Raw genomic sequence first — 13,291 nt, forward strand, 5'->3', positions numbered from 1 at the left:
ATCTCAACAAGTGACACATCCTCTGCTCATTTGCCCAAGGATAAAAGTAGGAGTCATTCAATCTATCAGCAAATCCTGTTGATTCTACTTCTGAAATTTATCTTGAATGTCCACTTCTTTCCATATTGGTTCACAGTACCATATTCTCTTGCCTGACTTATATAACACCCTTCTAATTAGTCTCTCTGCTTTCTTTGGTAATCTTTTGCAACCTGTTCTCCATATAAGAGCAAAAGTAATCTTTTAAAACATAAACTAGACCACATAACTCTCTCACTTAAAAGCCTTCAATGGCTTGATGCTTCACTTTGAGTAAAATCCAAGGCCATTACTTTGGCCTGTAAGATCTTGCATGGTCTGGGGCCTGTACTCCTCTTTCTTCCTGTTCACACTCTCTTCATTGCCATGGGAGCCTCTCAATTTCTTGAACATGCCGTAGGCTTTGTACATACTGTTCCTTCTTAACTAGCTCCCTTTCATGGCTATCTCCTTTTCATCTTTTAGGTTTCAGTTTAAAAGTCACTTCCTTAGTAAGTCCTTCCTGAATCATTCTCTCTAGATAGGTCCCCTCTTCCTATCCAATCCCACTACTCTGATTTATCTCAGCATCTTGTCTGCTTTTATAAATAATCCTGTCCATTTGACAATTACTTGTTTACTTTCTATTTTTCTATCTTTCTCATGATACTGTAAGCTCAGTGAGGGCAGAGACTGCATCTATTTCATTTATCACTATACAATCAACACCCAGCACAAATCGTGCAGTTAATAATTACTTGTTGAATAAATGAATACCACAGATAAAGATGGACAATGTAATGAAAACAACTGATTCTTACGCAGTCTTGCATTAGAGAAATTTTAGGACTACAGCACAAAAGCTTTATTCAAGATTTTAAGCATTTGTCAAAACGGATGGAGAGCACTGGTTTTTTTTATTGAGGTCATAATAGTTTATAACATTGTAAAATTTCAGTTGTACATTATTATTTGTCAGTCACTATATAAATTGGAGGGCAATATTCTTGAGAAACAGTTTTGGGTAATATAGCCTGTTCTCTACTCCAGTGCCTCTCAAATTATCTATAGTGAATTTCCAAACTATAAGACTTTTGTAAAACACAATAAAATTGAATTACTAAAAATATAAAATAAAAAGAATAACAAACAAAATATAAGCCTAATTACTTTTATTAGCTTTGACAGACATAAAATTATTCTGTCAAGATTCTACAAAACTTATTAAATAGTTGTTGTCAATGTCTATACTAATCTGATTGAAGATCAGTAACAAACAGTTTGAGACCAACACTGGTTTGAGAATTCCTCTTTGAGTAATGTTGGCTTACTCCAACTTGAATAACTTAGAGTCTAGGGACTGGTTTAGATAGCGTATCTCAAGGTCTCAACTATTCTTTGTTATAGAAAGAATAGTTGAAAACTATTAGAAATAAAATAGAAAACTAAGAAATAAAAGTTCTAAAATTTGTAAAATTTAGAAAAATAGTTAAAAAACTATTAGAAACAAAATATTAAAAAACTATTAGAAATTAAATAGTTATAAAACTATTAGAAATTAAATGGAACACTAAGCCCCTGTGGTCATGAATATAAATTGGAGGGTGGGGAAAAGCTTTCCCTAGATTAAAGCTGTTCTTTCTCTTTCCCATACATTTACTTGATTTTGAAAGAGGTGATACGAGAGAAAAAGTCAAACGTTACCCTTGGGATGTTACAGAGAAATGAACTGGTGTTGAGATTTATATTACTAGCTGGGTTAATGTAGCCTTTTTATCAAAGTGCTGGATATATTATTTCCATCATAGCTAGTTTCTCTGAACTCTTCTAATTCTCTTTCCTATCCTAAAATATTCTGCTTTTGTGTTTTGTCCCTGATCCATTCCCAGATCCTTATTCTTCTCAGTATGTGTCTTTTTTACCCCATTTTCACAGTGCAATGCTATGGCTAGACCTAAGTAGAAAGGAAGGAATAATCGGAGCAAGAGTTAGGATATAGAGAGTTTTCTTCCCACCTTGAGCATTTAGGGAGAGGAGAATATTCAAGGAAGACATGCTGATTACTATCTGTCTTCCTTTGACTTGACAAGTTACCAAGTTTGTTCCCCATGTATTATGCCTTACAGCACTGGTATATAAGAAATTCATTACTTGTGCCACTTCAGGAATGCCCACGTTCTCTGAACACAAGAGCAGACTGAAAGAGTAACTAGAAAATAGCAGAAATACTTTTAAAACCTTTCTCTAAGGGGAATTCAACATCCCTCATACTCCAAACAGATTTAGTCATCTTCCTGAAGATGAGGAAGAGAGAGTTGGCATGTCTTGCTTATATGTGGCAATTGGTATGTCCAAAGGCAGGTGTACACCTTAAAGTGAATTTCCTCACAATATATGGTATACTACCCAATCTCAAAGGTAAGTTCAATTCCAGTCCCACTTCAGAGTTGAACATTTAACTTTGTCCATACCTTTTTGAGCCAAACGAGTTTCTAGCATAAAAAGAAATCATCACTTTTTCTGGAAGCAGTCTACGACACTTTTTAACCTGTCTCCTCATCCAGCCAATACACACTTGAATCTCTAGATTGAACTGGATTCTCAAGACTCTTGCAGCTAGGAATAACTTGCAGTTCAATTAAACTTATTGTTGGTCTCTGGACTTGAAGTTCTAGCACTGGAGTGGATACAAGCCCAGGTCTCAGGTTTTGGGATTGAGTGACGTTAGCTAAGGCTGTTTAACACATAATTTTCTAATGTCCTGGCAGACCACAATTCCTTCTATGTTTCCTTTTCCTTTCCTCTCCTTCGTCACTTTCCTTCCTAATCCCAGTTTGTACAGCTTACACTATGTTAGAGAGGTGTTGGATTTGTAGATAAGAAAAAGTGATTCGAGAAAATAGAAAGAATAGAGGGGCAGTAGAATTAGCTGCAGGTACTTCTATCTCCTTCTCAAGCTTTGGAATTCCAATGGGAATTAGTCACATACTCTCATGTTACTTTAAATTATTAGGTTATTTTTATAGGTTAAATTACTTTTGAATTTTTAAAAAACACAGAAGGTAGAAGTGAACACAGATTTAGGGACAAAATAGGTAACTACTGTTATTGGATGTTAACAACTTTCCCCATGGGGTTATTTTAACTCTTTATTAGAGAAGAGTCTAGTGAAGACTTTGACTTGTTGCTCCTTTTTCATAGGACAGAAAAATAATTTTCATCTTCTGTTACAATCTTATACTGGTACTTTGGGTGTTAAGATAAGAACTATATTTTCAAGTTTTAATCCTATTAGTGGTTATTCCAGTTATTCCACTTGCTCTGGTTTCACAATTCAAGAAATATTGAAGTGATGCAGAGATAAGACAACAGTGGGGCCTGATTCAGGGTATAACCGACATCAAACTCCTGAAAGAACTGAATAAAATACACTTTTCTATTCCAGAAACATTAGTGGCAACTCTTAATCAACCAGAGAATGGAAGAAGGTTTATATTTATTTCTCTGACCAGCTTGTAAAGTCCAGAGAACTATGTAATATGAGCTCACTTAGACACCTAGAAGACCAGCTTGGGACTTTTCTTAACTGTTGCACAATATCAGTCAAATTCTGAGCACCACGATTTGAGAGCTGGAAATCTTGGAGAGAGTTTAAAGAGCCACAACGATTATTAATAACCTTGACAAGTTGTAGAAACGGGCAGATAATTACAGGATGAACTTAATAGACAGAAATACACAGTAATTTAGAGGAAGAGAAAAATGAAACACTGTAAATACAAGGGAGAAGGGTTGGCTTTGTGGGAAAAAATGTGGGAATCAGTAAACCACAAGTAAAACATGAATTAGCCATATAGTACAGTTGCTTTATTATTTTTATTAATAAAAACAAAAATGTGTAGAGTACATGTGGGAATATCACATTTAAGAAAAAGGCTGTTATCCTCTAGTCATTTATACAATTATTTATTAAGCACCTATCATATGTTAGACACCCTGAGCGCTAGCATAAAATGGGGACGACAATAATAAGATCCCTACCTTCACGGAGCTCGCTAAAGTGTGGTAAATGACAAAGCTAGCACCTTTAATACCGTCTTTAGTTTGTATTCCGTACCCAACTTCGAGAAGGTAGAGCAAGTACTGGGAGCACCTTAACGTAGGGATCCTATTTTTACATTTTGCATCCCATTCCGTGCCTGGCACAGCACCTTGTAAGCAATCAACTTGGATTAAGGGGTAAAAACAAGCCCTAAAAGACCTAAAATTTGAAGAAGTAAACACTTGTCTGACCATCAAATATGTCGATCGAAATGAGCAGGTTTTCTCTTCAGAGCGTAACACATATTTGCGAACCTATTGCATGCAGGACAGTTCTCAACACAATGCTTTGTGTTTACAAGGGATGGTGGGAATGGATTCAAACTGCACATCGTGATAACTGCCGTGGATATCCTGACCGGGTGGACAGCCCATCCTCCGCGAGTTTTTTTCCTTTCTTTTTTCTCTTTTAGCCGAAAGACAAAACGCTTAAGCAGAAGCCGCACGGGTGGGATGCGCCGGAGGACCGGGGGCACAGACCCAGCTCGCGCGCACCGAGCTCTCTCGGGCAGCTCGGCAGGCGTGGCGGACCGGTTCCCACCCCCGGCTCCCCGGCGCCCGGCATCTCCGAGCGGACGAGGCGTCCCCCCAGAGGAAAGACGGGAAGCCGCAGACGCCCCCCGGAGGAGTCATCAGCCCCCCGCCCCGCCTCGGGGTCCCGTTCCTCTTGGGCTCCCCCTGACCACTCGGGCGTGCGCTACAGAGAGGCCAGCCGAGCACCATTAAGACACCAGGCACTCGGGCCCCCAGCAGCATCCACTGGCCCACCCACTCGAGACCCACAGCCCAGCAGGCCGACCAGGCCGGACGCCGAGGCCTCGCGGTATCGAGTCTCCGTGCGCCCCGCCTCCTCGCCCTCCAGCTGGCCCCGCCCTCGCTCTCTCACCCCTCCCCCGCTCCCGCCTCGCTTCCCCGACAATCTCCTCGCGCTCCCGGCCCGGCACGCGCGCTGCGCCCGGCCGCCGCTGTCGCTGCCGCTGCCGCTGCCGCTGCCGCCGTCGCCGCGGAGCGTTCCTCCGCCGTTTAGGGCTTCCAGCTTCGGGCCGGAACCGGAAGTTTAGGGGGCGGGGCCGGCGGAGGCCAGGGGACCGAAAACGCGGCCGAGCCCTGAGCCCGGAGCCGGAGCCAGAGCCTGGACCAGAACTTGGCCGCCGCCTGCACAGCCGCAGCCGCCGCCGCCGCCCGCCGCTCCTGCCCCGCGCCGTCGCCGCCGCCTTGGCCGCCACCGCCGCGAGCTCGGCCGCCAGTGGTCCGCGGACTTTGGGTGTCCGGGTTGAAGGTCTGTCCGGACGTCGGACCCAGCTCGGTTCCCTGACTGTCCGGGCGGCAGCGGACGCCGCCGCCACCGCCTCCTTGTCGCCTCAGCCTGGCGTTTTGTTCCGAGAGACCCGCGAGGCGAGCGGAGCTGACAGTGATTTTGACAGTGATTTAAACCCGCTTTTGTTGTTGTTGGCTTTTCGTTGTTTGGTTTTGTGTGTTGTGCGTGTGTGTGGCGGTTTTTCCCCCGTGGTGCATTTTTTTAAAATATATTATTATTGTGCTTTTTTTTCTCTTTTTTTTTTTTTTTTTTAACCCCGTGAACGTTTTTTTGGTCGGGGCTTCCGAATATGTTTTATGACGGTTGATTTTACACCAGGAGGTTTGTCTCCGAGGAAGACCCAGGGAACTGGCTATCCAGCGAGAACTTCCTCCGGATTCCCCGGCGCCTCGGGAACATGGGAGCTGCTGCAAAGTTGGCGTTCGCCGTCTTTCTTATCTCCTGTTCTTCAGGTAGGTGCCGGCAGCGCGGCGGGGCTCCCGCGGCTCCGGCGGCCGCTGCTGCCGCTGCTGCCGCTGCTGGCGGCCGCGGTTGTTGTTGGGTCGGCGAGCTCCGTGGGAGCCCGGGGAGGATTCGCCCCCGCCCCGAGCCCCGCGGCCGCCACCCCCCCAGGTCTGATGGGGATCTGGAAACCTCCATGAATTTTTCTCGTTTCGAGTTGGGTTGGCGAACTGATAAGAGCCACTGCTCTGTTGTTGTGGAAGTGAGAAAGTCATGGTTTGTGGCCATAACACTGGATGACAGCGCTGGTTGGGTTGCAATTAAGCCGCAAATACCACAAGTGACAATTTATGCGAAGGTTTGAGACCTGAGAGGCGTATTCCCAAATGTCATTTAGTGTGGCATCCTCTCGCATAAGGGTGTTTTTTAAAAAATCGTCTTTTAATTAGTGCTTCACCGGTGGTTATCACGACAGAGATCAAGTCAGTTGCTACTTAATTTTGACCGTAAGAAACAATGCATCATATCGGCAATTTCATCTGGGTCTCCCCTCACGTTTTCTTCAACTCCAGTGTCCAGCAGTGTTAAAAATAGTTGTAGTTGTTGTTGGAGTGTTAACTATAACCCAGTGCAGAAGAGGTATGCCGCTGTGTGTTGGTAATGTGCTGGCTTTCAACCACCATTTATGTGCTCTTTTCTGGCATAGATTTTGCTTACCTACGGAATACTTATTTTAAACGCGTTGTGTTGAAGCATTGTTTTCGGTTTAGAACAGCCCATTTGAAATTGTTCATACTGTCAAATACACTATAGTCATAAAATCGGTTTTGGTCCAAGGTTGGAAGAATAATCTGGCCCTTTTATATTTGAAATTTTGATTTTGTGAGAACATTCTATGGTTGCAACCAGTGGTTGGAAAACTATCTAGTCTTTTGTATTTGAAATTCTGTAAATGAATACAGCATCTAGCTCAAAGGTGTGCAAACGTACATAACAGGAGAGGTAGATAGAAGAAACAGTTTAAAAGTCACAATGAATCTATTTATCATAAAATTCAATATTCAGTTACTAGGTTGTGAGATAGAATTGTAAGGGGGGAAAACGAACTGACAGGTTTCATGGCCATGTCTTTATCTCGTTTGCCACAGGGAAATTAGAGGGTGGTAGTCTTTTCTTTGTGTACCTCTGTGGTGTGTGTGTGTCCATCCATCCTCCCTCCCCCCCTTTTTAATAGAATCTTTTGTAATGTATAGAATTCTGCTGAATGGTACATTTCCTTGTGGTTAATAAATGGATAAAGTCTAGTCTTATGTCTGTAGTGGTATTGATCAGTTCCGGGTGGGCTGAATGTGTTGTGAAATGGCGATCGTTGCCAGAGATTAACCGAAAGAATCATGTCTGTTTAAATGGAAGAAGGAACATGCTTAAGGCAGGCTGACAGTTCTTTTTGTGCATGGTTTGGAGAGGAAGATAAACAATGGTGTCTCTGAAATGAATGAATACCTTGATAACATTAAACCTCTTGCTTTTGTGACATGACTTAACCACGTAGGTTTTCCCCCCCCAGTAGTACTCTTTCTCCTCTGCCTCTGTATGTTCTGGTTGGTGAACTCCTCTTGTTCAGATCCCTTTTTCTGATCTCCTGCCCTTGAGGAGGAGGGGCATCATGGCCACTGACCAAGGAATTGTGGACATTACTCCCTCCCAAACCCACCTGAGTCGCACTATTTGGTGAAGGAGGTTATTCTTGAGCATTCTCAAGGTATTCTGGAAAAGCAGGCTGTCGCTACAGATCTTATAGCTTTCTCTGCTTGGTTTGGGAGTAAAAAGAATTGAGAATTAGTTTCTTGTAGGATTGTTTTCACTGGGCTGGAGGTTAATAGCTAAAATTTTGAAATAAAGTAATTTTGTTGCTATAGAGCATATAGATGTTCCACTTACATTAATATTAAACGTTATTGCGTAGTTTTTTTAAAATAAACATTCCTAGTTGAACTAAAATATAATTCTATTGAAGATAATTGAAATAATCTTAAAGACTTTAATCCATATTTATACGTGAAGATTTTTAGTACTTAAAATGTCTGATTTTTTAAAGAGCTTTTGTTATGACTAAAATGTACTCTGAAAAAGGATTTTTATGTTTCTTTTCCTAATTGATTTTTCTATGTAGTATGTGATCTGGCATGCTGGAAGCATGAGGATGGCTATTTTTATAAGGATTTAAATATTTCTCAAGTTGTCAGTTTTTTGTTTCTGAATATTTGATTTTTTTAATCAAATGGAGAATAGTAGTGAACAGTTTTATTTCAGGTGTTTAGAATCGGTGTTTACTGTTTTCTGTAGGATTTTGTGGACTTTGATTTTTCAGTTTCCGTCCCATGGTATGTATACTGGAGAGTGACTGTGCAGACTATTCCTGTAGGATATGGCCAAGTGTATACTTTCCTCCTCTCATTCCAGGGGAAACATTTTTGAGTTTTGCCCTCATCCTGAAATGCCTTCAGATTCTCTCTGATTTTGAGTTTTTTAATTCCGCTTATCCTTCCTCAGATTGTGTTTCAAAACACAAATCTACTTAGTTTTTTGTGTTTGAAGCATTGTGGTTAATTTGTATCTTTCTCCACAATTTGTTAAAATGTGAGGATGAGTTTAATGCTTGCTCTGGTACTTGGGTTTTTCCTGTCTAGTGTGATGCAGCTATTGTGGTATTTGAGTTGCATTGAATAAGTTGAGAATTCCTTTGGATCTTTTGGGACCTGGAGCAGTCTGGTCTGTATATTTGATGAAATAAGAAATGGAAATAAAGTAATGATGTGCCTTTTCTTCAGTTCAGCTAGGCAATACTGTACGAGTGCGCGCGCACACAGTATTTCTGTGAGTGAGTGTATGTGTGGTTGGAGGAGGAATTGGCAGTACAGTGAATCTTCTGGGACTCTTCTGAACTTTGGCTCACAAGTGATAGATATTAAATGCTTTGTTTTCTAAAAGGCAGAATCTCTTAAATGTTGTCTGTGATCAAATTCAAATATAATATATTGGAACAGCAGGACCAGAAGAAAAACAAAACAAACCCCCTGCCCCCTACCCCCAATTCATTTGGAATTATTTTTCTTTTTAGGATAAGCTAGTAGTTCTCAAGCTTGAATGACTTTTGTTTCCCTCCCCGCACCTCTGGGGGGATATTTGGAGACATCTTTGGTGGAGGAGGAGGGGAGAGTGTTCTACTGGCATCTGGTGGGTAGAGGGTAGGGTTCCTGTTAATCATCATATAATGCAGGACAACCTTCCATAACAAAGAATTATCTGGCTCAAAATGTCAATAGTGTTGAGATTGAGAAGCCTTACTCTAAATTCTTAATTTTTAAAAGCATTAGTATATTAGCAAAAGGGTTCTGCTCCCCCTCCCACAGTCAGTCATTAAATTTTGCCAGTACATGGTATTGATCTCCAGGTGACATTTTATTGAAAGTGTTCGTGTTTTCATTATCTTTTAAAATTAGGATGGTAAAGGAAATAGGTTACTATAGGTAGGCACATTATTTCATCCTATTATACTTTAATAAACATATTTTGCTAACTTCTGAATATACTCTCAATTATTTGTTATAACTGAGTGCTCATGAAGACTGCATATTCATGGATATGATGAATGATTGGTCAAGGTATCAAGTTTAATTATATTTGCTTTTGATACAGTAGTGTCTTTGACATAATAATTATCTTTAGGGACATTTCCTTTTGTCCTTATTGAAATCACTGGGTGATGTGGTGGCAGCGGGGCGGGGGGGTGTGTGTGTCTGTGTCTGTGTGTATGTATGTGAGAGAGAGAGATTAACATAGTGCTTGAAAGTTTTGTTAAGTTTCATATGGAAGAAATATGTTCACTATTACATGTTCCTTCAATGGTTTCAAGGTATAAATTCAGGTTTTTTTTAAAGATAATTCTTTTGTCTACCTAACTTTAATTTCAAGAAACTTTTAAAGTGATTTCTTAATTACATCATTTTCTTGAGAATCATTAGCTGGGTTTTGGTTACCATTAGACTCATTGAGGCTGTATTAAGTAATATTCTATGATCTATCACAGACCCTTGTCATTTTTAAGATTAAATTTTGACCATAATTAATAAGTGCTTACCTTGATTTCAACTCTCGTTTTAAGGAAGTTAACCAGTCAGCCAGGATAGGAATTACAGTGAAACTCTTAAAATAAGTAGCTCTACACTATTGAGAGGAAAAATTCTGAAGTCACTCCCACAAGAAGTATGCAAATAAGCCTCATACTGTTTTGTAACACACTGCCCCACGCATATCTGGTACTACTGACATTTTCACCTTTTGGGTCCACCAGCCTCATTGTTTCATGAGAAGTAAAGCATAACTAAACCAAATGAGATTTTCATAATCTCTAAATTGTTCCTTTAGGTTCTAAAAGTATTTTGTTGCTTTTTTCCTTTGGAGGTACTCTTACATCTTATCTTTGGTGTCTTATAAATCTGTGATTTATATTTGTCTTTTCATGCTCTCTTATGCTGCCACTTGTCGTGGTGCCCTTCAGATAGTAAGTTAGGTAAGGTTGGCAACGTTTGATATTGAGGTCACTGGTACTTCTTCACTTTTTATTCCATATTCTGTAACTCATCTTTTCTTCCTTTCTCTTTCATTATAGTTTTTCCACTTTCCTCCCTTCTTAGTTTACTCTCTTTCCTCTTCTGTCCCTACAGTACTTCCCATACTGTAGGCTGCTTGCATGTGGAACCTACTCTTTTCTTAGCATAAAGGATGGCTCACTCAAGAGGGCTCACCCATGGTTTAAGTGAAAACAGATTTAATTTAGAATGCTTGAGAATTGACCAGATAGTCTTTTCTACTTTTATTTCATTCGTTGGTTTCTGGAATACTGCATACACACTTGGGAGTAGTGTTACTCTCTTGGAATCAAATGGCTTGAACTTTAGATTGTTCTTACTCTGTTTTTAATATTCTTTTTTTTTTTTTAACTCTTTGCTTTCAAAAAGTCTGTCTCTTTTTATTATTCATTCATCGTCCCTGTTTAAGCCAAAACTTGACCAGATCAGAGAGTATATTTATTGCCACAGCTGGGACCACATTAGACTTCTTCTGTGGTAGATTTAATTCTGTTAGGTTATGATAATCATGTCTAGACAGAACATTGATTTGAAATTGACTATTGAACATGAAAGTTCCAGGAATAGTGTATAGAGGAAGAAGAAGGAGAAGTTGAGAAGGTAAGAAAACTAATGTAGATAACAATTGACTTTCTGTCATTCCCCAACTAGATTTGTTAGTCACTTTCATTGACCCAGCACATCTAGTGGTCAGATTTTGTTTAATAAAGGGACCTAAAAAGGGAATATGTTTTTGTCTCTGAGGTTGGATTTCTTTTTTTTTTGAGGAAGATTAGCCCTAAGCTAACTGCTGCCAATCCTTCTCTTTTCTCTGAGGAAGACTGGCCGTGAGCTAACATCCGTGCCCATCTTCCTCTACTTTATACGTGGGACGCCTACCACAACATGGCTTGCCAAGCGGTGCCATGTCCGCACCCAGGATCCGAACCAGCAAACCCTGGGCCGCCGAAGCAGAACATGTGCACTTAACTGCTGCGCCACTGGGCCGGCCCCTGAGGTTGTATTTCTTAAACTGTTAGCATGGTGGGCTTAAGGGAAAAAATTGGGAGGTTCTTGTGGATACTAGACAAGGATGTCATCATAGTGGTCAGTAGACTTCTGTTCTGGTGCCAGCACTGCCACTGTCTAGCTCATCTATCGTTTTCTTACCTAAGTTATTGCAGTACCTTTCTAACTAAGACTAGCTAGTTCCCTGTTACTACTTCCTCTTTCAGTCCATCCACATAGCTCCTAGATTGACCTCATTAAATAATAAATCTGAATATGTCACTTGTGCTTCAAACTTTTCACTGACTGTGAGTCACCTTTAGCATAAAATCTAAAGTCTTAGAATGGCATACAAGGTCTTTTATCATTTGGTTCCTGCCTGTTTTCTCTAACCTAGTGCTTAAGAGTATAGGCTCTGGAGTTCGACAGTTTACATCCTGGTGTCACAGCTTAACCTTGGGCAAATCACTTCACCTTTTGTGCTTCAGTTTTGTCATCTAAAAAATGGCGATATTAATAGTGCCTACCTCAGAGAGTGGTTTGAAGATTAAATGTCACATAAATGCTAGGTATTCTGCTCTTGCTCCTCATCAGCGTGAGTCCTATATTCCAGCTATACAAACTCGACTTGCAGTTTCCTGAATGTGTCATCCTTTATTTTATATCACTGTGGTACCTTGGTACATGTTATTTCTTCCTCCTTTACCTGGCTAACTCTTTGTTTTTAGGACTGAGAAGTATCAGCTCTTTAGAAACATTTTCTCTGCCACCCAACCCAGATTGGTTAGCTGCTTTCTCTTCTTCTAACACTTTGTAAATAACCTTGATTCCAGTAATTACTGCAAATGTTTACTTGCCCATATACACTTTAGACTGTGAACTCTTCAAAGACATCTTCTCTTTATCCACAGACCCCATCCTTGAACTGGGCACACAGTAGGTGCTCATGAAATGTTTATTGAATGAGTAGAGTGAAATTTTTTCATTTCTGGACCTAAGTTTTCCCTTTATGCATTAAAGTGATAAACTAGGATTAGAGGATCTCTGAACTTTTTTCCTACTCTGAAAGCTTTATGATTTTATAGTTTTAAGGTTAGAGTTTAATAGTGACATTTTATTAGGAAAAAATGATTTTGCTGGTTGTTTTTGAGTGTCCTTAAGTTCTGTTCATTTTTTTTTTTTTTTTTGGTGATTGGCACCTGAGCTAACAACTATTGCCAATCTTTTTTTTTTCTGCTTTTTCTCCCCAAATACCCCCAGTATATAGTTGTATATTTTGGTTGTGGGTCCTTCTAGTTGTGGCATGTGGGATGCTGCCTCAGCATGGCCTGATGAGCAGTGCCATGTCTGTGCCCAGCATCTGAACCAGCGAAACCCTGGGCTGCTGAAGTGGAGCACATGAACTTAACCACTTGGCCACGGGGCCAGCTCCCTGTTCATTTTTTCAAATGATGTGGCTCTGATCTTTAGACTAAATCTTTTAGTATAGTTTGAATTGTATAGATTTAGAAGACATCTTAGAGATCTTTCAAGTTCAGTGGCTTTCGACTTTTTTGCCTATAACTCACAATAAGAAATATACATTACATCATGACTTAGTTCCCATATACATAAATGTGTATATGTATCAGAAATAGAAGTTTCATGAATTAATTCTTACTGTGCAGGACACTTTATTTTATATTTTATTTCATTAAAAATTTTTGATTATGACCCATAATTAATTTGGTGACCAACTAATGAGTTCTGAACTCCTAAAAAATTCTGACCTAGT

At 40.3% G+C, this 13,291-nt stretch overlaps 1 protein-coding gene across 1 annotated transcript in view; it reads left to right on the forward strand.

Annotated features, from left to right (window-relative positions):
* Positions 1-5,033: 5,033 nt before the first annotated feature.
* Positions 5,034-13,291, forward strand: part of ACVR2A (activin A receptor type 2A) — an 85,032-nt gene continuing 76,774 nt past the window's right edge. Inside the window, exon 1 of the mRNA XM_014831696.3 lies at positions 5,034-5,889. Within this exon, the coding sequence (XP_014687182.1) occupies positions 5,835-5,889 (55 nt within the window). The 5' untranslated portion in view covers positions 5,034-5,834. The remainder of the gene's footprint in view (positions 5,890-13,291) is intronic.

The sequence above is a fragment of the Equus asinus genome, chromosome 4, assembly GCF_041296235.1.
Source record: "Equus asinus isolate D_3611 breed Donkey chromosome 4, EquAss-T2T_v2, whole genome shotgun sequence".
NCBI classification, from domain to species: domain Eukaryota; kingdom Metazoa; phylum Chordata; class Mammalia; order Perissodactyla; family Equidae; genus Equus; species Equus asinus.